The sequence below is a fragment of the Dermacentor andersoni genome, chromosome 7 (assembly GCF_023375885.2).
Source record: "Dermacentor andersoni chromosome 7, qqDerAnde1_hic_scaffold, whole genome shotgun sequence".
In the NCBI taxonomy this organism is placed as follows: domain Eukaryota; kingdom Metazoa; phylum Arthropoda; class Arachnida; order Ixodida; family Ixodidae; genus Dermacentor; species Dermacentor andersoni.
In genome coordinates, this window is record NC_092820.1 from 173,549,952 (window position 1) to 173,576,013 (window position 26,062).

A 26,062-nucleotide genomic window follows, 5' to 3' on the forward strand; every position below is an offset into this window, starting at 1 on the left:
GTCTCAGCTTTTTTGCGCCTTATCCTGCATCCTTATTAGATCTGTTTGTGATAGCACTGTGTTCGTCGCGTCTTTCTTTCATTCGGTGTAGAAATGTTACGAGCATCCGACTATTCCTAGGAAATCAAGTTTCACACTTGAAGAACCGGCGAGGCCTTCTTTGTGAGGAAGCAGTATGGATTTCTCTTTTGGCTACGCGCTATGTTCAACCAGAATGGCAAGTCTAAAGTTCTTGAAACTTGTTCCATCCTGCAGACTTCTTCAAATCTCATGCGGTTAAGCAGTGTTGCGTGAAGTTAGAAAGCAAGACGGGTAGATCCACCACGAGATCGGTGCGACCGTTAGTGTTTCGACAACTCTGTAGACTAATATATTGCTCACTTTAATGTAGAGTACGTGCTTGCCAACGAGTAGCAGGTTTTTTAAAAAGACAGGAATTGACCACCTTCCAATGTTCCGTCGAGTCAACGAGAAGATACAGAAGACAGGTATAATAATGCTTCGAAAGTCGCTGCTACGAGACCTCAGCAGCAGTTAACAACCCTTCCTAGATTCATCTTGTGTGTACCATTTCACAGTGGACATTCTAGACAAGTATCCGTAGTTGAGTACACTTTCACCTGCGTGTGTTCTCATCCTATTACGGTGATGGGAACTAAGCGCTCTGTCGCGTCGCTATCTCTTTACCACGGGAGATCAGAGGCTCGGCTCGGACAGACGCGAAATAGTCTTGACCGCAGGATGAAACGAATCACTCCTTATTTTTTCTCCCTCCTGGCTGCGTAGCGTGACAAGCCAAGTGACACGGTTGCACTCTGGCGTTGTAGACGTAATCCCCTGCGACGATAAAAAGAAGCCCATGCCGAGCGTTAGGTATAGGCGCTGTCCAAATATTGCCGTCAAGTGCGGGAGGATTTTTCGTCGCCACGATGTTGTTCGCCAGGGGGACGCGTGATCTGCGAGAAACGAGAACGGGGCTGGAGGGACGACCGGTAGTGAAAGTCAACGAAGAAAGAAAGAAAGAAAGAAAGAAAGAAAGAAAGAAAGAAAGAAAGAAAGCGAGGGAGAGGCACTTGACCGGCCATCGAGCTTCTTGTGCCACCGCCGCCGCCGACTCGCTTTAATTGGGAACCGATTCCCCCGAGATGTCAGGGCTGGCGGCTGCCGGCTAGCGGGTCGGCTTTCCCGCTTTGCGCTCGGGCACTGCAGCAGAGTGCAACGCGTCCCGCGAGTTGTGCGCCGTGCCGGACACACGTGGCAAAAAGAAGGAAAAAGAAATGACTGCAAGGTTGCGTGGCTAGCACATGCTGCTGATCGAAACAGGCTAGAGATGAAGAGAGAATCACGCCTTCAAAAAAAAGAAAAAGAAAGAAAAAATGACCACAATGTCCCTTGGTGTATTAGACGTGTCGCCGAGGAAAACAGACGAGATGAGAAGAAAAAGCGACAATAAAATGAAGTTGTTTGAGAGGTTACAAGCTGAGAACGAAATGCACGGTCAGCTTAGTAAAAAGAAGACAAAAAGGAAAAGGAATAAAGTTACAAAAGACTGAAGAGCACATGGGCGTCGAAGCGTAGTAGCGAAGCTGGCGTGAACTGTCCGTAGGCGCGGCGCGATGACCGCAACGCCCATAATGCGGTCGCAGCGACGCATCCTGGAACCAGTGGCAGTAAACGTATAGCACTCTGCTGCCGGCCTGCCCGAGCTCTTTGATCTTCACTGGTGTCTGGCCATTTCGTTGGACCGTCCCCCTGTACGGGTGGTCTGCTTAATAGTTTTCTTCCTTTGTTTCCCTTTATCGCCGCACTCGTTTATCTCAGATTCATTTTCTACCGCTCTTTCATTCCTTTTTTTCATTCCCCCGTCGTTCATTCGATTCAGTCGCCGCCGTCTGGTCGGCGATCGTGCGTCGTTGTTGCGACGTCGAGTGTGGGCGGCAGCGCTTGAGCGAAGTGCGACCGCTACTGGACGTGCCTGGAGGATAACAGCCGTACAGCCACACCCCTCTGTTTGTTGCTATCATCGTATTGTTTTGTTGTTTCGTTGACATCTTGTCTCTTTGTTTTGTTCCCCATGTTCGGAGACTCTGCGGGTGGCCGCTTTCTAACATGTTCCAAGCCGTGACCGCGCGCAGGAAGAGCATCAAAGCGCTGTGTTTGTTGTCCTCCGTTTCTGCGCGGAGACGCGCCGAGAGCGTTCGTGCTGGGCCCTGATGATTGCTGTGTTTTGATCGCGCTAAGTGATCTCTGATAAGACAGTGCACAACATGCAGCCTATGGGACTGTCTAGTAGCTGCTACCGCCGCTGTGTTTGGGAAGCAGATTCACGGCCTTGTAGAGGCCAAGCACGTATATATATATATATATATATATATATATATATATATATATATATATATATATATATATATATATACTCGTGTACTTAGATTTAGGTGCACGTTAAAGAACTCCAGGTGGTCTAAATTTCCGGAGTCCCCACTACGACGAGCCTCATTATCAGAAAGTGGTAAAGTGGTTTTGGCACGTAAAGCCCCATAACTTAATGATATATATATATATATATATATATATATATGTGTGTGTGTGTGTGTGTGTGTGTGTGTGTGTGTGCGCGCGTACATTTCGGGGTTTTACGCACTAAAACCATGATATTGTTACGGGGATGTTGGGAGTATAACATAACAATATGATTATGAGGCGCGCGGTAGGGGGTAGTCCGGATTACCTTTTACTACGTTGCAGTCTTTAACATGCACCTAAATCAAGTACTCGAGCGCTTTTGCATTTGGCCGCCATTGAAATGTGGCTACTGCGGCCGGGATTACGTGTCTAGAGCTTTTGTGCTGCAGGGAAGGTAGTCATGGTGGCAACCGGCAATTGGGCGCCGAGTGACACTTGGCTCGTATATAAGTGACCACCGTTCAGATTCATGACATGTCAAGAAGTCACATACTATTTGATTACTTGTACCATAACGCAGTAACCGTGTGTTAACCAAGGGTAGCCACACCAACATAGCACGTATGCTGATATGGTTACTCGTAGTATTCGCGGTGCTGGTCGACATTTTTGAGAGCTCCTAATGGGAATGTTAAGAAAAGATTTGTGAAGCGAATATAGAGGACGAATCTCGCTGCGGAATTCAAAGTTATGAAATAAAATGTGTCCACTGTTAACGCTTATTTGATAATTGTAATGTGAAAGCTTGATGAGTGGCTTGAGCTGCCCTCCACCGTACTACACAGCCGACACTGGTTTAAAGGAGGAACGAAAGAGGAATCCCCACATATATGTGCAAAGATATTGACACGTGTACTTATCTTCATCGGGCGACCACGTTTCGCCACCTAACAAATGTAATCGCACAGCGCGGGACGCGCCTGCATGTATCCGAAGTTTCTGGAAAGTTATCGATACTTCTACCCGGCTATCTGTTGTCGCCGAACGTTGTGTTATCTGATTTCATCGTGTAACGCGAATGCTGTAGAACTTTGTGGAAGGTACGCGGGTCCGAACGATTAGTCTGGAACATTCGACGACTGCTCTATAAAAGCCGACGCGCTTGACTCACTGATCAGATTTTCGACGATCGCCGACTGTGTTCGCCGCTTTCGTTGTGCTATAAGTGTAGCCTGTTTTGTGGGCACAGGTTCGCCCAATAAAAGCTAGTTTTGTATTCCACCGTACTGCTTCTTTCTTCACCGTCACTACCACGTGACATCTGGTGGAGGTGCTTTTGGTCCATGTACCGGACGCCCCCGACAAGCCGTGATCCAAGCCCGGACCGTAAAGAGAGCACCAACGTAGTCACGGACCATCGAGTAAGCCGTCGTCTACAACAGCTGCCCCCGGAACACGGACTTCTACCTGAGAAGACCAAGAAGATCGTGGCCAAGACAACCCCAATGGCTGCCCCAGCGACCCCCGTTGTCCTGCAACAACCTCGGGACCCACCGACCTTCCATGGAGCAGCAACTGAAGACCCGGAATCCTGGCTGGAGACGTACGAGCGAATCGCGACTTTCAACAACTGGGACTCCGACGACAAGTTGCGGCATGTATACTTCGCCCTAGAAGACGCCGCGAGAACGTGGTTCGAGAACAGGGAGTCGACATTGACAACATGGGACCTGTTCCGTACCGGCTTCCTGCGCACCTTTACAAGCGTCGTGCGCAAGGAAAGGGCCGAAGCTATGCTGGACGCCCGAGTGCAGCTACCAAATGAGAACGTTGCCATCTTTACGGAAGAAATGAGCCGTCTGTTCCGCCACGCCGACCCGGATATGGCCGAGGAAAAGAAAGTACGCCTACTCATGCGTGGTGTGAAGGAAGAACTTTTCGGCGCAATGGTACGAAGCCCACCGACGACCGTAGCAGAGTTCCTTCGCGAGGCCACCGGCATTGAGAAGACACTCGAAATGCGGAACCGGCAATTCAACCGCCGCACAAGCTCTACCCACTACGCAGGAATTCAATCACTGGCCACGGACGATCTGCGCGAGACCATCAGGGCCATTGTGCGCGAAGAACTGCGCAAGGTCTTGCCTTCGTCGCAGCCTCAAGTGGCCTCTATCGCCGACATCGTGAAAGAAGAGGTGCACCGATCCCTTGGAGTTCCTGAGGTGCAACCAGAACCACCGCAGCCGGAAGCAATGACCTACGCCGCCGTCGTCGCCCGCCGTCAAGGCCCCCCTGCGCGACAGCGCCAAGGTCCTGCAACACCGCAATTCCGTCGTCCGCCGCCGCCGCCGCCAGCACGCCCACCCGTCGCCCAGCGCACCTACGCGAGGAAGACGGACATTTGGCGAGCCCCCGACCACCGCCCGCTCTGCTATCACTGCGGAGAAGCCGGCCATGTGTACCGCCGATGCCCATACCGCGACATGGGACTGAGAGGGTTCGCCGTCAACGCGCCGCGTCCACAGCTTGGGGAGCGCCCACGTGACATTGCCGATTACCTAGCCGGCACTCAGTGGAACTCTCGACGACCGTCCCGTTCGCCGTCACCAGGCCGCTACCTGTCGCCGCAGCGCCGTCCATACACTGGCCCAGCCCGGGGCCGCTCTGCGAGCCCATACCCGGAAAACTAAAAGCAGCAACCGATGGAGGTGCGGTTGCTGTTCGTCGAACTGACGAAGATCCTCCGCCGCCGACGAAGACGACGAAGAGACCACCTCGACGACATAATAACGACCCGCCGCCGTCCCGACGCAGTCAGGAAGCCAAGACTACACCGACGAAAGACGACTTGACGACGCGACGTTCCAGCTTCAGTTCAACACGACGCAGCCGCGATCCGACGCCAAGACCTAACTGCAACGCCAGACAAAGAACCACCGACCTCGACGTGCTTCTCGACGGCCACGCAGTTACCGCCTTAGTGGACACAGGCGCTGATTACTCCGTCATGAGTGGACCCATCGCCGCCCAGTTGAAGAAAGTTAAGACCGCATGGGAAGGCCCTCAGATTCGCACCGCTGGAGGACACCTCATCACGCCGACAGGAATGTGCACGGCAAGAATTACCATCCACGACCGGACTTACCCTGTCACCTTCGTTATCCTCCAACAGTGTTCACGAGACGTCATTCTCGGCATGGACTTCCTCAACCAACACGGCGCAGTCATCGACCTGAAGTGGAAGTCAATAACGCTGTCGGAAGATAATGCGATACCGCCGGAGAGCCCTCGTAGTCACCACGCCTTGAGTGTGCTCGAACATCAAGTGAGCATCCCGCCTCGCTCCAGCATTTTTATTTCGGTCGGCACCGAAACACCCGCTGACGTAGAAGGCGTCATCGAAGGCGACCAACGTCTACTGCTAGACCGTGAAATTTGCGTCGCAAGAGGGATCGCTCGACTGCACGGAGGACACACGAAAGTGTTGCTGACAAACTTCAGCCAGGAGTTCAAGCACATCAACAAGGGCACGACGATCGCATACATCGAGGAAATTCTGGAAAACAGCAATGCGTTTGTCCTCTCGGATTCTGCCGCATCTACCCCGACGACCGTAGTTCCCGAGCCAGACTTCGACATAAATCCAAGTCTCCCCACGATTAAGCAACATGAGCTCAGAAGTCTACTTCGACGATACAAAGAGTGCTTTTCGACGTCATCAAGGATTCGACAAACCCCAGTCGCAAAGCATCGCATAATAACCGAAGAGGGCGCTCGACCTCTCCGCCAGAGCCCATACCGAGTTTCGACGCGAGAACGTGAAGCTATAAGGCACCAAGTCGACGAAATGCTGCGCGACGACATCATCCAGCCGTCCAAAAGCCCGTGGGCATCTCCTGTAGTCTTGGTGAAAAAAAAGGACGGAACCCTGCGTTTCTGCGTCGATTATCGTCGTCTGAACAAGATCACGAAGAAGGACGTATATCCCCTCCCACGGATAGACGACGCACTGGATCGGCTCTGCAACGCTAAATACTTCTCGTCAATGGACCTCAAGTCTGGCTATTGGCAAATAGAAGTCGACGAAAGAGATCGCGAAAAGACGGCCTTCGTCACCCCAGACGGCCTCTACGAGTTCAAGGTTATGCCATTCGGACTGTGCTCGGCTCCTGCAACGTTCCAGCGCGTGATGGACACAGTTTTAGCAGGATTGAAGTGGCAGACCTGTCTCGTTTACTTGGATGACGTCGTCATCTTCGCCGGAAATTTCGACGATCACCTAGGCGGCTTGCGACAGTGTTAGAAGCCATCAAGTCATCAGGGCTCACTCTGAAGCCGGAAAAGTGTCGATTCGCTTACGATGAGCTTTTGTTCCTAGGCCACGTCATCAGCAAATCAGGAGTACGCCCCGACCCACAGAAGACAGCTGCGATCGCAAAATTCCCGCAGCCAACCGACAAGAAGGCAGTGCGCAGATTCCTTGGCATGTGTGCCTACTACCGGCGCTTTGTCAAGGACTTCTCACGCATAGCGGAGCCGCTAACACATCTAACCAAATGTGATGTCGCGTTCAAGTGGGAAACGCCTCAGGCCAAGGCATTTCAAGAACTCAAACGACGCATGCAGTCGCCGCCGGTACTTGCACACTTCGACGAGGACGCCGATACCGAAATCCACACTGACGCCAGTAGCCTAGGCCTCGGTGCCGTCCTAGTCCAGAGGAAAGAAGGACTTGAAAGGGTGATATCGTATGCTAGCCGGTCGCTGTCAAAAGCGGAAAGCAACTATTCTACGACTGAAAAGGAATGCCTCGCCATCATTTGGGCTATAGCTAAATTCCGCCCTTACCTCTATGGCAGGCCATTCAAAGTCGTCAGTGACCATCATGCATTGTGTTGGCTAGCTAACGTAAAGGACCCTTCAGGACGGCTGGCGCGGTGGAGCCTCAGACTACAAGAATATGACGTCACGGTAATATACAAGTCCGGAAGAAAACACTCCGACGCCGACTGCTTATCGCGCGCCCCCATCGATCCCCCGCCGCAAGACGACGAGGACGACGACGCCTTCCTTGGGATAATAAGCGCGGAAGACTTCACTAAACAGCAACGAGCCGACCCGGAGCTAAAAGGCCTCGTCGAGTATTTGGAAGGGAACACCGACGTTGTCCCTAGGGCATTTAAGCGCGGGTTGCCGTCGTTCACGCTACAGAACAACCTGCTCGTGAAGAAGAACTTCTCACCAGTCCGCGCCAGCTACCTTCTTGTTGTACCGTCAGCGCTGCGTCCAGAAATACTGCACGCCCTACACGACGATCCAACCGCTGGGCACCTCGGATTCTCCCGGACGCTGTCGAGAATACAGGAAAGGTATTACTGGCCGCGTCTGACCGCCGACGTCGCCCGTTACGTCAAGACATGCCGAGACTGTCAACGACGCAAGACACCACCGACAAGGCCAGCAGGATTACTACAGCCGATCGAACCTCCTCGCCGACCATTCCAGCAGATTGGGATGGATTTGTTGGGGCCGTTTCCGATGTCAACATCCGGGAATAAGTGGATCGTCGTGGCGACGGACTATCTCACCCGCTTTGCTGAAACTAAAGCTCTACCAAAAGGCAGCGCAGCCGAAGTGGCGAAATTTTTCGTCGAGAACATCCTGCTGCGACATGGTGCTCCAGAAGTCCTCATCACCGACAGGGGAACGGCTTTTACAGCAGAGCTCACCCAGGCCATTCTGCAGTACAGCCAGACAAGCCACAGGAGGACAACTGCCTACCATCCGCAGACGAATGGTCTCACGGAGCGCCTCAACAAGACCCTCGCCGACATGCTAGCAATGTACGTCGACGTCGAGCACAAGACGTGGGACGCGGTCCTGCCGTATGTAACCTTCGCTTACAACACGGCGGTGCAAGAAACAACACAGATCACGCCGTTTAAGCTGGTTTACGGCAGGAACCCGACAACGACGCTCGACGCCATGCTGCCCCACGTCACTGACGAAGAGAATGTTGACGTCGCTAGCTATCTCCAGCGCGCCGAAGAAGCCCGACAGCTCGCCCGCCTGCGGATCAAGAACCAACAGAGGACCGACAGCCGACACTACAACCTCCGACGACGCTTCGTCGAGTACCAGCCCGGCGACCGTGTTTGGGTTTGGACACCGATACGCCGACGAGGACTGAGTGAGAAACTATTGCGCCGCTATTTCGGACCCTACAAGGTCATTCGACGTATTGGCGCACTGGACTATGAGGTCGTGCCAGACGGAATTTCGCATTCACAGCGGCGCCGCGCACGATCTGAAGTGGTCCACGTGGTGCGTCTGAAACCCTTTTACGGACGCTGACGAACTTCTTTATTTTGTTGTTTTCTTTGCTACGGGTGTTTTTCCTTATTTCGTCTGTATGCAGCATCGGGTCGATGCTTTTTTTAAGAGGGGGGTATTGACACGTGTACTTATCTTCATCGGGCGACCACGTTTCGCCACCTAACAAATGTAATCGCACAGCGCGGGACGCGCCTGCATGTATCCGAAGTTTCTGGAAAGTTATCGATACTTCTACCCGGCTATCTGTTGTCGCCGAACGTTGTGTTATCTGATTTCATCGTGTAACGCGAATGCTGTAGAACTTTGTGGAAGGTACGCGGGTCCGAACGATTAGTCTGGAACATTCGACGACTGCTCTATAAAAGCCGACGCGCTTGACTCACTGATCAGATTTTCGACGATCGCCGACTGTGTTCGCCGCTTTCGTTGTGCTATAAGTGTAGCCTGTTTTGTGGGCACAGGTTCGCCCAATAAAAGCTAGTTTTGTATTCCACCGTACTGCTTCTTTCTTCACCGTCACTACCACGTGACAATATAGCATACTGCACACTGCACATCTTGGTGTAGCCATTATAGGGCCAATAAAACGATCGCGAAGAACCCAAGGCCCGACACACGAGCGCTACGTATCAACGTCGTGGTATCAGCTAAGTGTCAACCAACTAGCCCAAGAATAAGGTGTCTTAGAATATTGCACATCTTAGACAACCAAATGGCATCTTCATCTCTAATTTTCTTTCCTTCGTGCTTGGCTTCTTTCCGATACCTTTATTACTAAAAGCTGTCACTAAGATCACGGTGCCGAAGTCGAGGTATAGGCTCCTGAGACTGCCCGGGCGGCGTGTCGGAGCAGGAACAATCAACGCCTCTCGCGGCTGGTTTGAGTCAACACTGACACGGACGGACCTGTCTGCCCGCTGTTAAGAATGGCCGTATACGGGGTGGCAACGTGCCAGCTATTTCAGCCCGCTGCACGTGTTCCAATCCAACCAGACGGGGCGCACTTCAGAGAACTGCGGATACCCGGCAGCCACGTGGCGCGGGGTCAGCACAGGAATGTGGTACTCGGCAGCGCCACCCTTGACGGAGCAGAGTTCTACGAAGCCCCTCTGACGTCGGCTCCGGACCTTTACACCTGTGTGTGTGTGCAACACGAGTATGTGAGCCCGCCTCCTCCAAAAGGGCGGGTCATTTTCGGTGACGTCGAACGGTGACGTCGAACGATGACTGGACGAACGTTTCCGTTCGCTTGGAATCAAGGGGGGTGGTGGCGAGAGCTTATAAGCAGCGATTGTCGGCTGCTAGAGGGTGCTCGTCGTGTGCTCGTCGTAGTCAGCTGCGTGCTCGTTGTCATGCTCGGAATGTACTCGTGAGCTGTGTGCTCGTAAGCTGTTTGCTGTATGCTCGTCTTGCGGGCTCCATTTGGGAGTCACGCTAGACTGTCCATGTATGTCTTGTTTTAAATGTAAATCCTGCAAATAAATCCTGTTCACCGAGTTCCTCTCTACGACCTTCAACTCCTTCAAATGGTGGCAGCGGCGAGATCGTCCGACGAATCTAATACCGCGTTGTGGTAGCATCAAAACTGCGGGCGCGCTCTCGTTTGGAGCAACAGCAACGGCACGTGTTTTGCTTTGTGTATCCAAGCCAACAGAAATATTCTTGCACCTATGAGAAATATTGTTCAGGCCTTGAAAGCCGCCGGCGTCTCTGTGCTGGAGCAGTGACATTCCCAGTGGTGGAGACGCCCCTAAAGTGTTTCCCCGAACGTCACCAGGCCCTATATGAAACTATGCTTTGACATAGCAGTTCAGTAGAGACTGTGAGCGCGACGCTGCTCTGTATTTGAGTAGCTTGTTTTTTTCGTGGCGCTGCTTTGACGCTTTTGCGAGCCCTCAATTTTCGCTCACTTCTGTGGGCTGAAATTGATAGCTCAGAGGTAATTGAAATATGCTCATTATACTCACGCCCATAAGATGTCATTTCGAAGCATCACTGCGTGCCGGCTTAGTTGACTTTATTCATCGTGATTTTTTTCGCTGAACAAACGGGGACAAAGAAAGATTCACAAGGACGAACGCTTTCCAGAACTGTAGGCCTTCTGTCCTCGTGTCCTAACCTAGGCTTCACTGTAATCACAGTTCTGGAAAGCGCTCGTCCTAGGGTATCTCTTTTTTGTCCCCGTTTGCTTAGCGCAAAAATTCAAGATCATAATTTATTTCGCTGGATTGCTGCTACTGCGGCTACACTTACATAAAAGAAATATGCAAAACAGATGTCGTGGGGCGCTACGGTTTATTTACACGAATCTGGGAGATTTATGTAATACGGGCTTCACGGTCCACAGTAGACTTCTATCTCATTATTCAACGTGTGTTCTAATGTAATCATATTGACTTTTTCTTAGATTAACAGATTTGCCACTAATGCGCATTCGGAGTAATCTAAGAAAAAGTGAATACTAGTCTATGAAAAAGTGAATATGATTTCATTAGAAAGTTTTAGTGGCGATCCACCATTGCTTCTGCGTATGTCAGAGCGGTAATGCTGTATGTATTTGCGTGTCTTCGAGAATCAAAACATGTTCTTAGTAGGCACTCGTACTGTCGACTTGCTCGTTTTCGTCATGACTCGCACTCGTCTTTTCTTATTTACGTACTAATTCTAGTCACTACTGTGTGCAGTTGTTTAGTTAGAACCTCCACATTCTTAACATGAATTGCAGAAGTGCGATAGAATTAAAGCAGCGAATTGATTTTTCAAATCCGTAACACCGTACCACAAGCAGATAGTAGAGTTGCGGAACCTGAATCTATTCGCGTGTCTAGAACGAACGCATCTAATATATAATTCTACAGTTTACGAGCTTTCCAAAACTTCAGTTCACAACTTAATTGTTCATTTCAGAGCAGCACATAATGCTCTCCGCTTTAGACATCCTAATATCTCTTAATTGAATGAGAGGAGCAGGACCGAAGGGCACGATTTTTAGTTAATTACAACCGTGTGAAGCAAACCGACAATGATTGCAGGAAAAGCATAGGAAGAATGAACCGTTATCTTATTTTAACTAAAAGGTAGGAGTAACAAGGAAAAGGGAGATGGCATTAGACGAAAACACAACTTGCCTCAGGTGGAAACCGTGCTCACGTCTCCCGCGTTACACGTATACAGTGCTTTGCCAGTTATTCTACCATGGCGGCTGCGCGCTCCCGTTAACATACGCGTGCATTTGTGTATCTGAACAAGATTAGCCCTGGGAGTGCTCGCTGGCGTTACTTAGGCCATGGCAGCGGATGCACATAGAACGACAGAAAGCTTAGTTGGTAAGTATTCGTAATGCAAAAAAGGGGTAAGCGGATGCATGTTGGCCACCCTTGACGGCTCCTAAGCTCCCACACTTCGTCGTGACGCGTGCCTATAAAGACATGTTCTGCATCCGCTACCGTGGCGTTAGTGGTGCTGGCCGACAGTCCCAGTACCCCCATATTTTGCACTGCATAAATACCCTATAGAGTTGAAGGGACGACGGCCGCCGGCCCATAGCTTAACGGTAAGGCATCGCGCGCCTCATGCGGAACATGTACTCCCGCCTGCGATCATTTTTTTTATCAGTTTTTATTTAGCCTGCTGCCTATTACTTCTACATTCCAGTCAAAAGAAAGTGACAGTTTGATTGCGCTATCCTTTCTATTGTCTTATTGCCTCTTTGCTTTACATGGTCCTAACTATTTACAGGATTGTGATACAGGTCCTCATTTATCATTTAAATCTGTTGGTAATATCTGCGTTTGAATCTTTCTTGATTGTCTTTGTTTGGGACAGTTTCTCTAAAGAAAAGAGAGAGAAAGAGAGAGAGAGAGAGAGAAAAGCGAATGGAATTAGCACTGCTTACAGTATCTACAATTTGAATTCCTGTTTCAAAACGAATAACTTCATTCAGGATGGCACGGCGGTTTTCCAATGAAATAATTTCTGACTTTTACGTGTGTTCGCATTTATTGTAGCGAGAAGCAAAGCTCCGTTTTAAAGCCTCGGGCAGAGGCGGTGTCGACCTTCTGAGCCGAGCAGAGATTCGTCCCAGTGGCGCCGCTCGCGATCGTCCTTCGAGCAATTAGAGCCGCTGCGTTAATGAACCCGCCCAATTATTTATAAATCCCTTCCGCTGCTAGTCACGTGTGCGCAATTAGCTCGCAACTTCGACGTGTGCGCGCACAGAAGTGTGTAGTACCGTCGCCTTGGCTGCCGACGAAGCGTTCCCTGGTCACCTCCTCGTCGGGTCACCAAACTCGAAGCCCAAAGACGGGAGGGAAGCGCCCCCTGGAGGAGCGAGCCCTACTGAATAAATAAAAGCAGCCTCTGAGATCGTGCTTGCGCGTCTGTGTGGCCGGAGAGAAAGCGGGGTCTAAAGAGAGTGGCGTCGCGCGAAGTGGCCATCTGTGTAACGCTTAATTCGAGTCACTTCCCCACCTTTCCCCCGTCTCCGACGCCCCGTAATCAGGAGATATGCTTTCCCTCGGCCGTTCCATGCAGTTAAGAACTTGCAGCTCGACGTGGGCCTGCAGGGCCTTTTCGCGATTCTGCCCGTATAGCGCACGACTGTGGCGCCTTACGACTAGCGTGTACCTTTGTCGTAGGTGTGCTGCCTTCGCTGCCTTCGCTGGTCTTGATGGGGGAAAGGGAGATCACTGGCCTAGTGTTAGCCTGTGAGTAATCCACTGAATACGAAAGTGGGGAAAGGACGCAGTGAGTGAATGCATGAGTTGGGAGGTGGTAAACGAATGAGAGGGAGTAACTGAACGTATAAACTGCGAGGGAGCGAGTGCGCAAGTAAGTGGGGGAGTGAGTGGGATGAGGCGGTAAAAGAGAGGGAAATACAGGGAGGTTAGCAAGTGTAAGCACCGGCTTGGCTATCCTGTGCAGTGTAAAGGGGCAATATAAGGTGATAGAAGGAGAAAACGGTTGAGAAATAGAGAGAAAAACACACACTTAATGCGATGCAAAGCGCTACAAATTTCTGGGTCCTTCAATAATAACACATGAGTGAGAGTTAGTGAGCGAGTGGTGAGTGAGTGGGTTGTGTTCGTGCGTGCGCGCATGCAATTGTGTGGAGGCCCAACTACATGCGTTATAAGGGAAAAACAGGCTTTAAAGGCCAACTACAATAAAAAATTTTGACCTCGTAAAATGTTTAGCTTCAGATGGTGTAGATGTAGTCCAGAGTTACACGGGATGCTGTCTGGTCAGGCAGAATCGCTGTTAAAGAAGAAGCATGTCACTGACCATAAACAAAGAAGAAGAAGAAGAAAAAGAAGAAACTTTATTAAAGAATAGTCCGGCAGTTCTTGCTGTGGTGGCCTCAGGTGACGGCTTGAAGTCCTTGGACTCGAGCGGCATCTTCGGCTTGCCGGACGGCCCAGAGCTGGTCTGCCAGCTCTGAACTTTTGATAGCCGCCTCCCAGCGGCGGCGACGCCTACGGAGAAGGTCTCCGGCGGCTCCCGCATCCGGGGCGGCGTCGGGAAGAAGCGAGTTCGAGCCTTCCCATACTCTGGCAACGGCCGCGATTATGGACGCGTCGCGAACGGAGCTAGTTTGATTACCGTTGTTGCCGGTACATTCCCAAAGCATGTGTCGCAGCGTTGCTCTCTGTCCGCATGTTTTACACGCGTCTGTTGGATATAAACGCCGATAGCAGTGGTGTAAGACAGCGGGGCTAGGGTAGGTGTGTGTCTGGAGCAAGCGTAAAGTTACGGCCTCGTTCCTGTTCAATTTATCGTGCGGTGGCGGGAATGTGCGTCTTTCGAGTCTGTAGTGTTGGGTGAGGTCTCTGAACGTGGTTAGGCGATCGTCCCCGCGCCCAAGAAAAATAATATTTCGAGATCGGTTTGGATATGTTGTTCACAATGGGAAGGAGGTTACGCAGAATGTTCTATGCAGGAGGCCTTAATTGAGATTGCGACGTACTTAACAATGCAGACTGTTGCGCGAGATTTACAGTTCACAGCGATCAGTAGTCAAGTCTCGGTATCCAAGAAAATAAATTACCGTCATCCGCAATGTCATACGTCCATTAGGTGAAGAGTTGGAACCCCGAACAAAATAATTATAGGGAAGTCAAACATGCTTGCTATCGGCCAGTAAACGTGGTAATTAAACGCGAAATTGTCTGCGCAGTTTAAGGAATGCTCCACAGCGCAAGTGTGCTAAAAAACAGTAGATATCAGTAGATCTGTGAGATTAGGCTCCACAAGAAAATGTATTACTGGCAGAAACTAGCTAATAAATATATTGCGAGGATTTCGGAACGCCGGTGGCCAAGCGGAGTTCCTTGTGCCTTCACAACGATGCTTTCACACCTTCTTCTGGCTAAACTCGCTGCTTTACAAACTGTCTTTCAGGAGCTTCACTACGGGGACGATCCATAAACAACTTCGCAGTGGACATTTTCGAGCAGCACCAAGGCACACACATTCTACAGGTGAGCGCCTGTCGCAAACGATGCATGCACGACTCCCGCGAGTCCGAAGCAGCAGGCTGACTGAAACGCAGTCGCTTTCTTCAGCGCAAGCTCTCTTTTACTTTTCTAGGCCTAATTAAGAGTACTTCTGTGGCAGTAATGTAAAATAAGACAGTAAAAAAAAAAAACTTTTTTTTTCCTGTACTGTTAGACATGTGTTGTACATTAGGGTGTTGTATTTACATTGCATCTATTTCCATCTCGTATCATGTTTCCCTCTCCTCATTGAACTAGTGCTGCTCTGAAGTATTCTATAAATAAAAATAAAAGAAGAATAAGATCTACACGGTAAAAACAATATGATTCCTATTAATAAATTACCTTTGTACGATGCTAAAAAAAGCAACGCTTGCCGACAGGTGTGGCTTGGTAAGCCAGAAAGGACAGAAAAACAAAGGATGCGTGGCGTCGGGGACTTTCGCGACGTCAGCTCCGGCCTGGTTAATTTCTTTTAATCACTAAAGATGAACTACATTGTATGCTACAAAAGCCAACAAGTGAACTTAGCACGTTTCAAGAACTTTCACTGAGCCACAGCTACTCAAATACCAAGATGTTGTTTGAGATCTGTGTCGCCACGCTGTCGTGCCAGCGCTGTAGTTATCGGCGCGAAATTCAATAAATACAACTTTTCCCTTCAATCTCCGTGCCCATTATTAACCTATTACGAAATAGAGATTTTTCGGAACGTTGGCTTTGGGCTATGGTTCATTTTGAATAGTATTAAATTAAATACGACAGGGTAGAGTTACATTCAGAATGGTAATTGAGCAATTATGTTGCGAAGATTCAGCGATTGCCGATAGTGTCTGAGGAGCCACTAAGCATCTGAACGGACTAAATAAATAAATAAATAAATAAATAAATAAATAAATAAATAAATCGCGAATTTTTTTAAGACGCCTTATATATGCCCTTTTGGTTGGCATTCAGATAGCATAGACGCGACCGACAGAAAACGGACCTATTTGCAAAGCTTGAATAATCTTAACAAATAAAAGCAGTTTAGTTCCATAACGAGTTGCTTACTCTATCTAAATGTACAGTCGGCGTCAAAAGTTTACGGAATGCGTTATCTGAGTAAAAGCTCGGTATTTCGGTAGCCTGGCTATGTAGCCTCGTGCGCGAATTTTCAGCTTGTATTTTCCTACGTACGAACAACGTAGTGCAGTACGGCGTTACTAGCTACGGTCGGGAGCACTGTTAAGAAATTCAACATTTTGTCAGAGACCGGTCCATAAGCTATTGACGCCGATTGTACCTGTCAGGTTAGCACTGCGGTGCCACTTTTTCCTACGCGCGTGTCAGAAACGTCGACTGTGCGTGTGCGTGTGTTCTGTTAGCTCGACAGGCGAATGACCCCCCAAAATTAAACACCATTCTACGCCAGCGGAAGTTAGAACAACTTGTTGACATCTATGTCTGGCTGTCAGCAGTACATTCGTGCAACAAAACATAAAATGTTATTTGGGGTAAGAAATGTTATAGTAATAGTTCATTACTACCAAAAGAAAAAATCCGAGGACATCTAGGCATTTCTTATGAATTGAACAAAACATAAAATGTTATTTGGGGTAAAAAAATATGATATTAATAGTTTATTACTACCAAAAGAAAAAATCCGAGGACATCTAGGCATTTCTTATGAATTATGAATGCGAAATCATTAACGTCCATCTGCAAGACGCTGCGCGGTCCTTCGAGTTATGAAATGAACATCTCGAGGGTAAGCGGGCACGTCGAGAAACCTTGGCGTGTTTTGATTTGGGCTTAACCGAGGCGCAGTTAGAATGCAGGCGAGAGCTCGCGCGGACAAGGAACGCGTGCATGAAGGCTTCCGAGAGCGAGGGTGACGTGGCGTCGCGGCGGTGCCCTCTCTCCTCACGCAACACCTGGCCAACGCCTCCTAGATAGCACAAGGCCGGTGCACTTGGATCTGTGACGTCCCGCTGACTTGCCCGACTGCCATAGTATCTAATGGGGACGCTCCCGAGTGAGCCGCGGTGATTTTGGCGTCGCCGCTTTCATCACGCCGGACTTGTAAATTGAAATTTCGGTCCAAGTAGCATGACGTCATAAAGCAGAGGGCACAGGCCTGCTGTCTTGGAGGCGCTGACCTGGCGCGCTATAACGCTGTAGCAGGTGCGCCGAATGCCCGCTCTGTTCCGTAGAGGCGCACTCGTGACGTGGCGTCGCAGCCAGTGGACATGTGCCCGCCGTTTCGCTGCTGCAGACGACAGACGCCGGCTTTTTCGATCAAGGGGCCATTTGACGCTGTCGCATCAAAAGTTGCAGAATGTGACGAAGTCACAGAGGGCTTGAAGGGTAGCGCCAGGCAGGCCGCAGATGAACCATAGATAAAAGAAATTATTGCACGTTGCAATAATTGTTTTTTAAAGCCATCCACGAGTGAAACTTCGCTGGAACGTGTAACAAACGCTAATACGGGTCTTGCGTTAAGTTTTCTGCGCTAAAATAAGCATGTTGAGACACCAAGCTGAGCACACCGAAGTATGTTACGTTGCGCGTTGTGGGGTTAAACATGTGTCCAACCAGACTGCTGTCTCTTCAGTCCTTTAAAAAAAGAGAGAAAGGCACCGTCTTGTCGACGAAATTCGATGCGCTCTGCGCGCCTTTAACCCACATGAGGCAGGCAGCCTCCGGTTTTCTTGCACGAGGCTTCGGCGGCGGTTTGCTTCGAGACGCGCTCAGGGCTTGCGGGCTTCTTTTTGAGTCGCTGCTGAATATTTGCCGCACATAAGAGCCGGTGCCTTTACGTATCGCCTATCCCCGTCCGTGGGAGACGTGACTTGAATCCCGCGAATCGTATATACGAAATGCGCTGCGCCACAGGGACTGAAACGAATCATTGTTTGAGAATTCTCACCGTCCGCGAAGGCGCTTTTGAAGTTCTAGAAACGGGGAATGCTCTGGCTATGTCGCAGTTGCGTAAGTATTTATTTGGCAATGTTACATTTTCCTGTGTGTTAATGTTATAGTCTTCCGTTCTGCAAATGTTGTCGTCCTGTGATATTTACTTCAGTTTTGCAATTTTCTTGTTCTCAGTTGTTTGCGACCTTGCACATGCTTTCTGTATTTTTTTATAACCTCCCGCTAACGTCAAAGAATTGGCCTGTCGAACATGCGAAGAAGCAAGCAAAGAGAAAGTAATCACACAACGAAATAAATAAATAACTTTTCTAAAAGGGCCCCCTATAACAATGTATTCGTGTTTTCTCTCTTTCGCATACACTGTTAGTCTAGCACAATCTGCATCCGTATTACAGTCTAAACATCCATCTTATTACCTCAATCTGCGCACCTTGCTGGGATTTCACCCGCTCTCTTCTCGTATCTCCCCTTTATCTCTTCAAAGCCTGTTTCGCAGTCTATGTTTCTATATTATTATTTTTCCGTTCACCCCACATTTTATCTCCGCGTATTGATCCACATATATATACCAATATCTGTGCCTGTCCTTCCATAGCTCTCTCTTCTCCCCCTTTTACGCTTCTCTCTGCGTTTATCCCTCCCATTTGGCAGTAAGTGTCGCCTTTCCTATAGGTCTGCGCACGTCGTTGTCTTATCACTCAGCCGGTAGTCGTATCGGCATTTCACGCGGACTGGTGGGGAGCAACGGGGCGAGAGTTTGAATCCAAGGATCGAGACAACCCGGCGCGTGCGGTTGTAGTTCCATTAAGAATGAAGAATGTGCCTTTTCCACGGTTTCTCTAAACTCCAGAGCTGTCTCTTGCAACGTGTGGCGAGGCCCAGGAACGCGATAGTGCAATGCGGCGATCGCAAGTTATTGTCTGATATGGGAGGCGTAGAAAATACGGGAAGAATGAAAGGAACAACACAAACGCGCATGCGCAGAATGTGTGTGTGTGTGTGTGTGTGTGTGTTGTCCCTTTTGTTACTCTTTCTGTCCGCGCTTTCTGCGCCTAACTGCTCTCAAACCGCGTAAGTTTACCAACTTGCACATCTTTTCGTCGTTCTAAGCGCTTGCCATAGTGTCAGCGAGTCCTTCTCTGTGTGTCCAGGGGCTGAGCGGGAACCGGAGCTTCAGCTCCCTGTACGAAGCGGACATTCCGTGGGGCCAACTTTGAGGGGAAAAAAAGGAAACAAAGAAACAGAAAAGTGGACCTGTAACACAAAGTGACGAGAGTCTGTGCGAGCGAAGTCTCGCTGGTGTCGAAGAAGAATTCGCCTGCCGCTGCGGCGACTGACTTGCCCTGCCTTTTTCTTCCCTACCAGGCTTAGCTCTCTCGTCGCGACGAGCATACTGAGTAGTTTCCTTTTCTTCTTTTCTTTTACTGGGGATCTAGGGAGTCTTCCGTGTCGAGCATTCGTAGGCATCCACCAGGAGACGCTGATGTCGATGCCGCGACTAGGCGGGTGTACGAGAGACGTCACACTGGAAGATAGGTGCTCGCGCGCGTACGCGCGCCATGCCATCTTAGTTCCGTTCAGCGAAGCAGAATTCGTACGATGCCTTTACGTCCATCTCCTGGGCTGCGACGAGCTAACTTTTTAAAGGTCCCCAGAAACGAGAAAAGCTTGGCTGTAGAAATTAAAATCAAATATTTGAATTTCTGAATACTTGTCGAGTGGCGCGCGAATAATCGGGTGCATGGGAATGCCACTTTGTGATAGTGCAGCTTTGACATAAGAAAACTGCGCTGGTCAAATAACCATGCAAGGTACTGCAGGCACAACAGCCTAAGGAAAAATAAATAATTGCGACAGCTTTTTCTCTTACCTAATAGTCCCTTCAGGCTTTCACAGAAACAAAACAGAGCTCGAATTGTTGTGCAAATTAGAGCCTCTTCGGAAAGGTGCATGTTATACATCAAGACATCATCCTTCGCAATTCGCCCCTCTCTCCCAGTCTGCTTCACAACGCATGGGCGTTATTCTTTAGTTCTGTTTATAATGGTTCAATACAGTCACTCTTTTCACACTTATGAGCAGCACACCAGCAGTGGCCTTGCCTCAGCTTGCTGTCGTGTTCTAAGAGTTCTTTGAGACATAAAGCTTCCTACAAAAAATTACGAGAGAAGACTCCCGCGCTGTGGTCATTCAGATATCATGGGAATTATGGGTAGTACACAGATTTGTCTAATCTTCGCACCTGTGGCTTCAGACGTTCTTGTGGCGCTATTTATCCTTCTAAATTTCCAGACAGCTATAGTTTTCTGAACACTGTACAATCAATCATGTTTTTCTCTGCGCATATGCACAATCACTGCGAATTGATGCATTTAAATGCAATATTCGGATCGTCACGAGATCGTTTACAGACATAATGACGAAGTTTAGCCAAAACCAAGTACTATGCCCATCATCATTCTTAAGCTGGAGGAACTGCCATACTCGCAACTCCTGTAGGCACTAACGACATAGTAACCGTCGGTAATTTTTTCTTGGAAACTCTTTTATGTTTTGAGCGCATTGTGTGGCATAGCGACGGCAAGAAGTCGGAGCCATCAGCAGAAGTAATCAGTGAGAGAAGTCTTTTTGCCGTTAGCTTGTGCCTTCCCCCGCCGCCGCCGCCAAGAAAAAGAAATAATAGGGAAAACATTTAAGTGACGGCAATAGCGATGAGCACGGTCGGCGACTGACAAATCAAACTCTCTAGGCTCAAGTTGGTCCGGTATTTTCGCATGCGTCACTGTATACATTCCAGAGAAATCGCTTGCGCTTGCGTAGATTCGCGGCTCAAACAGCACGATGCTCGTCGCCCATACGGTGTGGCCATAGATTTGGGCGTCCCGCTATGAAAATGGCGACAGCGCTTCCGAAATTTCGAGTAGAGCAAGCGCGTCTCGAGCTGAGCGATAGCGTGATAAAGCGGTATTATTCGGTGAAAGCAGTCACTGGCTAAAGGTAAAAGAAAGCATGCATGGCGGCATTCCGTCCATTATTGCTTCGGCCCAGACACGCCTATGCAAAGGAACTTGAATCTTTTCCCTGTCACGTCTTCGATGCATACGAAATACGCACGTAGCGGAGGAGACAAGGCAACGCGCGTTCATATCTGACTGTTGTCGTTACGTATACCATCTGTAAGCAACGTAACTCGCTGGAGTTTAAGCGCTCGCAGCTTCGCCCCTGCAGCACCGAACTTTGTGAGTCGGTGTACGCACACTGACTGACGTTTCTAGATTTCGCCGCACTGCTTTTGGTGAGTTTGTACATGCAGCCTTCTCGAGAATACTTACAGGACCTTCGCCTTTCTCTCCATTTCTTTTAGCTTGTTTCTATGCTACGCTTTTGCGTACTTGTGTTTTCTCGGAGCGACTCCGCGCCGACGGTATCCCGGCCACCGGGATTCTCGTTGTCTCGGTGTCGCATTGTACGACTGCTTCGCGCCGAATGTCGCATTCAGACGGCGTACACAGGCCTCTCTGCAGGAGCGTATCCCGTCGACGATTTATTCTCAGTATCTCCCTTGCCTAACGCTTCGCCACTGACGCCGGAGCGATATAGCTGGAGGGAAGGATAACGCTGAACGAAGTTATTCTAACGTAGATTTCGTTTATTTTTCCCCCTTCTTATACCTTCTTTTTTGTTTCTCAACTCCAAACTGGTAGCTGAGAAATTCTGACTTATTCGGTATTCAACAGAGGCGCGACTGGGATGGTAATTGTGTCCCTACTGTTCCTATTCGAATAAAAGTTGCATTTATTGTCGTTGAAAAGACACAAAGAGTGGGCTGCAAAAAAGGAAAACTGCTTAATAAACTTAGCTTTATCTTTCACGGAAAGCCTTTCTCAAAGACAGCAATACCGTGAATGAACATATTGTGTCAGTACAGTGTGGATATAGAAAGAGTAAAATAAGCTGGGGTGATGCAGCAATAAACAAAAGTAAACCAAACATGAGAGTGCAGCGACGTACAATAAATCTTAAAGGGGCAACAAAGACAAACACCGAGTCAGCTTGTACTGGTAAAGTATTCTTTACAAACTCATGTCCGCCATGTTCGCGGTAACATATTGATTATTATAGAAGAGAAAATGAAGGCCAAACCTCCATTTTTTTTTTAATTTCATGCCACACCCTCAGTTCAGGTACGTCAATGTGACGCCACACATTTCAAAGTTCATTTTTTTCACATTTGGGCCGATGTGCCGCAGTCTTCGAAACTTGGTAAGTATCAGCCTTTAACTTCATTCGGTGTAGTCCCTCTGCAGACTGGTACCGAGCAGACGCCGTCGAAATCCCCGACTCCAAGGCGACCTGGTACGGCCGTAGTTCAAGGCGGCATCGTCATTCGCCTTTTTGTTCGTCCTTTCTGTGTGGTTTATAAAATGTGTCCTCAACGGCAATAGTAGCTGTATTAAATGTTGTAGAAGGATAATTTTCAAATACAGTTCAACCTATTTTTCTCTCGAGCGGCCCTTTAAGAATGCGTCGGCCGCCGTGTTCTGGGCAACAAGCATTGTGGGAAGGCTAGCTCGGCACTTTTGTTAGGATGAAGATTTAGCTCGAGGCCAACTCCGAACGCAGAAATGTTTTCATAAGACACCGGACCGATTTGAGTAAAGTTGCTGCTTCTGAGATAGAAAGCTAAATTTTAAATAATGTAGGAAGCCAAGTCTTCTTCATGATGCTAAAGATTGGTACATTTAAAGAAAAATTAAAGCACGAACCTTACATAACTATATCTGTGCACGAAGATCAGTTATCGCTGTAAACTGCGAGAACTTATATATTAGTTGTGAAATTTGTGTGAAAAATATTACTTACATATGAGTCTAATATTTACGTTGTAAAAGCTTGCGTTATATATTTACGTTGCTTACGTGGGTTCTGAAAAAGTCAAATTCATAAATGGGTAGTATAATTGAGAGTGGTGTAAAGTACCTCAATTGTACACTTTAGATGTCTTAATAGATGGAGTTTTCAGAATGGTGATACGTTTATTGCTGAAGAGTTAGAGTCAGGATGGTTCACGAATTTGTTAATTTTATCTTTCACGCAGTTTTGAAATTTTGAATAATTTAAAAAAAATCATGTTTGCGCCCCAAATAAAAAATCTGACTTCGACAATCACTGGAGTATAGCTTTTTTCCGTTTAAATGCAACAAAACTCATCAAATTTGGTGCTATGGCTGCCGAGCAGACCGATTTCTCCGTTTGTGCTTGCATTTGTTATAGGAGCTCCCGAGCTAAAGCTTCCTGTTAAGGGCCCGTGGCATTGGAGCAGTACTATTAATATTTGATTAACATAGTCGTGAAAAAAAAGACTATGGTGTCTTTCATGGCACTTTCTATACGAATCGATATTTTGCTTCGTACCTCGCGTAACCCATTGTTATAACGTCGTTTTTTTACTTTATTTTCTTCTTTGCAGTCACTAGATGGTTTTACCTTTGCGCTGGGAGCAGATGGCCGCTTTTTGTACATTTCGGAAACTGTGTCCATCTACCTTGGGCTGTCTCAGGTAAGAAAACAACAGAAAACTCGTAGTTCATTATGCTACAACTGAGCTACTGTAATTCGATATCACTATCAACGTCGGTCCACCGACGCTTTCGATTACACTGCCTCCGTGATCGGTCCGCGTTACATACCATATAAAAACCTATAGGAGGACACATATCCTGCATTGATATCAGGATTGGTACACCTTATTATAGAGCCTCCAGGATCGGCGCGCTTTTATTTTCCGTTGAAACTATCGAAGGAAGCCCGTGAGTGGCCTGTGTAATACTATCGCATTAAAAAAGCTTGGTCATACGATTTTATGGTGCTCCAGAATTAACGGTGCTCCAGTAGATTCTGATCGCAAAATAAACGCAAATCTGGCGGCGCAGCTCACACGTTGTCGAAAATCACATGGTAACCAGGCAAAAGGTGATAAATTTACATTGGACAAACGGGGAGGTGTTTAAATGAAAGGCTAAAAGAACACGAACGCTCACAGGAAAAAGGAACTGGTTTCAACATGGCCATCCATTGCAAAGAGTGCGGGTGCAAGCCTCGCCTAAGAGATACCATTGTTCTGGACAGAAGTCGAGACAGCGTTGTCCGTGAGCTGAAGGAAGCCTTCTACATTAAAAGAAAAGGCCTTGAATGCGTCAGCGAACCATTAAAAATTCTGTATAAAAGTGAAACGTCCTCTTTAGAAGCCCTTAGCTAGAACTGAGCATGTTGCTGCGCCGCCTGCGCTTGGTGAAAAATCTTAATATTTTAGTTTTTAATGGGGTACTCCCTTACGGCGGTGTCTTGTGTATCGCGTAACCATTATCATTTATGATCATTTGGCCCTATACACCACGTGCCATTGTCACGAACGTCACCTTTACAATCGTTTTATCGCCTTTTGCCTGGTTACCATGTGATTTTCCACAACGTGTGAGTTGCGCCGCCAGATTTGCGTATATACATTGTGTGTTTCCGTCAATAAAGCATCAGTTGTTAGTAAGCGTTCGTCCGTGTCTCTTCTTGTGTCGTCGGTTTGGCGCTTTAGTACTTCAGTAACATGCACCAACTAGCCCAACAAAAAGTTCTGCTGTTATATACCGTATTGTCTGGGTAGTCTGTGGCACTGTAACGATTATAGAGCGCGTCAATATTGCGCTTTGGGGCGAGCTGGTCGAGCTTCACGGCGCCAAATGAAAGAAAAGTGGGGAAGAACGTAGGCGGGATGTGGTTAGCACAAACAAGAACAAACACAGGCGCTGTCTACGAACTGGGTTTTATTGGTCAACTATGGCAATATATATATATATATATATATATATATATATATATATGTGTGTGTGTGTGTGTGTGTGTGTGCAAGAAGGTGCTATGGTTATCGAACACAACATTGCAGACACGTGGCAATGTAGCGAGCTCCTCGTGTGGTATGATTGTGGTATTTGCTGAGGAATTGTCTTGAAAAACACGGTGCAATTTTTTCTCCAAGCATCCTTAGAAAATCAAGTGCGAGGGGTACAACAGAGGGCTGTAAATTTTCATGGACAGTCGCTTTCCCTTCTCAGATCGCTACAGAACTTGAATAATCGTAAAGGCTCATACAGTATGCGACCAGAACAACGCTCCTTGGCTGGCGGGCGCTGCAATGACATCCGCGCAGGTGGAGATGACGGGCAGCAGCGTGTTCGACTACGTGCACCACCAGGACCACGCCGAGTTGGCCGAGCAGCTGGGCATCAACCTGTCGCAGTCGGTGTCCTCGCCGTCGGGCGGCTCGGGTGGCTCGGACGACGGCTCGTCGACGCCAAACTCGCTGGACAGGCCAGCCCCCGTGATGACTCTCGGTAGCAGCGCAGCCTACAAGGGTCTAGAAAGGTCCTTCTGCGTACGCATGAAGTCTACTCTTACGAAGCGAGGCTGCCACTTCAAGTCTTCCGGATACCGGGTCAGTATGTGCACCACATGCACACGGAACTGCCATATAAAGTCAAGGCAACCCATGAGGGTGACATTTTGCAACAACCTTCATAATCGTAATAAAGAAAATGAAAGTGGAAGAAAATTTTGATTCACTGTCTGTTGGCTTCCTATGATTCTTGCTAAAAACAGATTCCTTCGGTTTCCCTGGTGCTTGTCGTTCACAGCGTCAGATGGGAGAATCCAATGTGTTTTTTTTTCTAGCAATATATTCTTCGCGTACTTCTACGCAATTTGGCGTGTCATCCTTTCACCGAGTAGAAGCTGTCGCTTCTCTAGCAACAATGCTGTTGATGTAGGCGATACGATGACTTCAGCGAGGCTTCGCTTGATTCGGCACCAGATGCATGGGTGTATACACGGCTGTCAACGTTTCTGGCCTATGTGATGTTATC

At 48.6% G+C, this 26,062-nt stretch overlaps 1 protein-coding gene across 4 annotated transcripts in view; it reads left to right on the plus strand.

Annotated features, from left to right (window-relative positions):
• Nucleotides 1-26,062, plus strand: part of trh (PAS domain-containing protein trachealess) — a 464,837-nt gene that overhangs the window by 416,652 nt on the left and 22,123 nt on the right. For all 4 annotated transcript variants that reach the window (XM_050180191.3, XM_050180192.2, XM_050180193.3 and 1 more), the window contains 3 exons: nt 15,139-15,218; nt 23,620-23,709; nt 25,351-25,635. In XM_050180191.3, the coding sequence (XP_050036148.1) occupies nt 15,139-15,218; nt 23,620-23,709; nt 25,351-25,635 (455 nt within the window). The remainder of the gene's footprint in view (nt 1-15,138; nt 15,219-23,619; nt 23,710-25,350; nt 25,636-26,062) is intronic.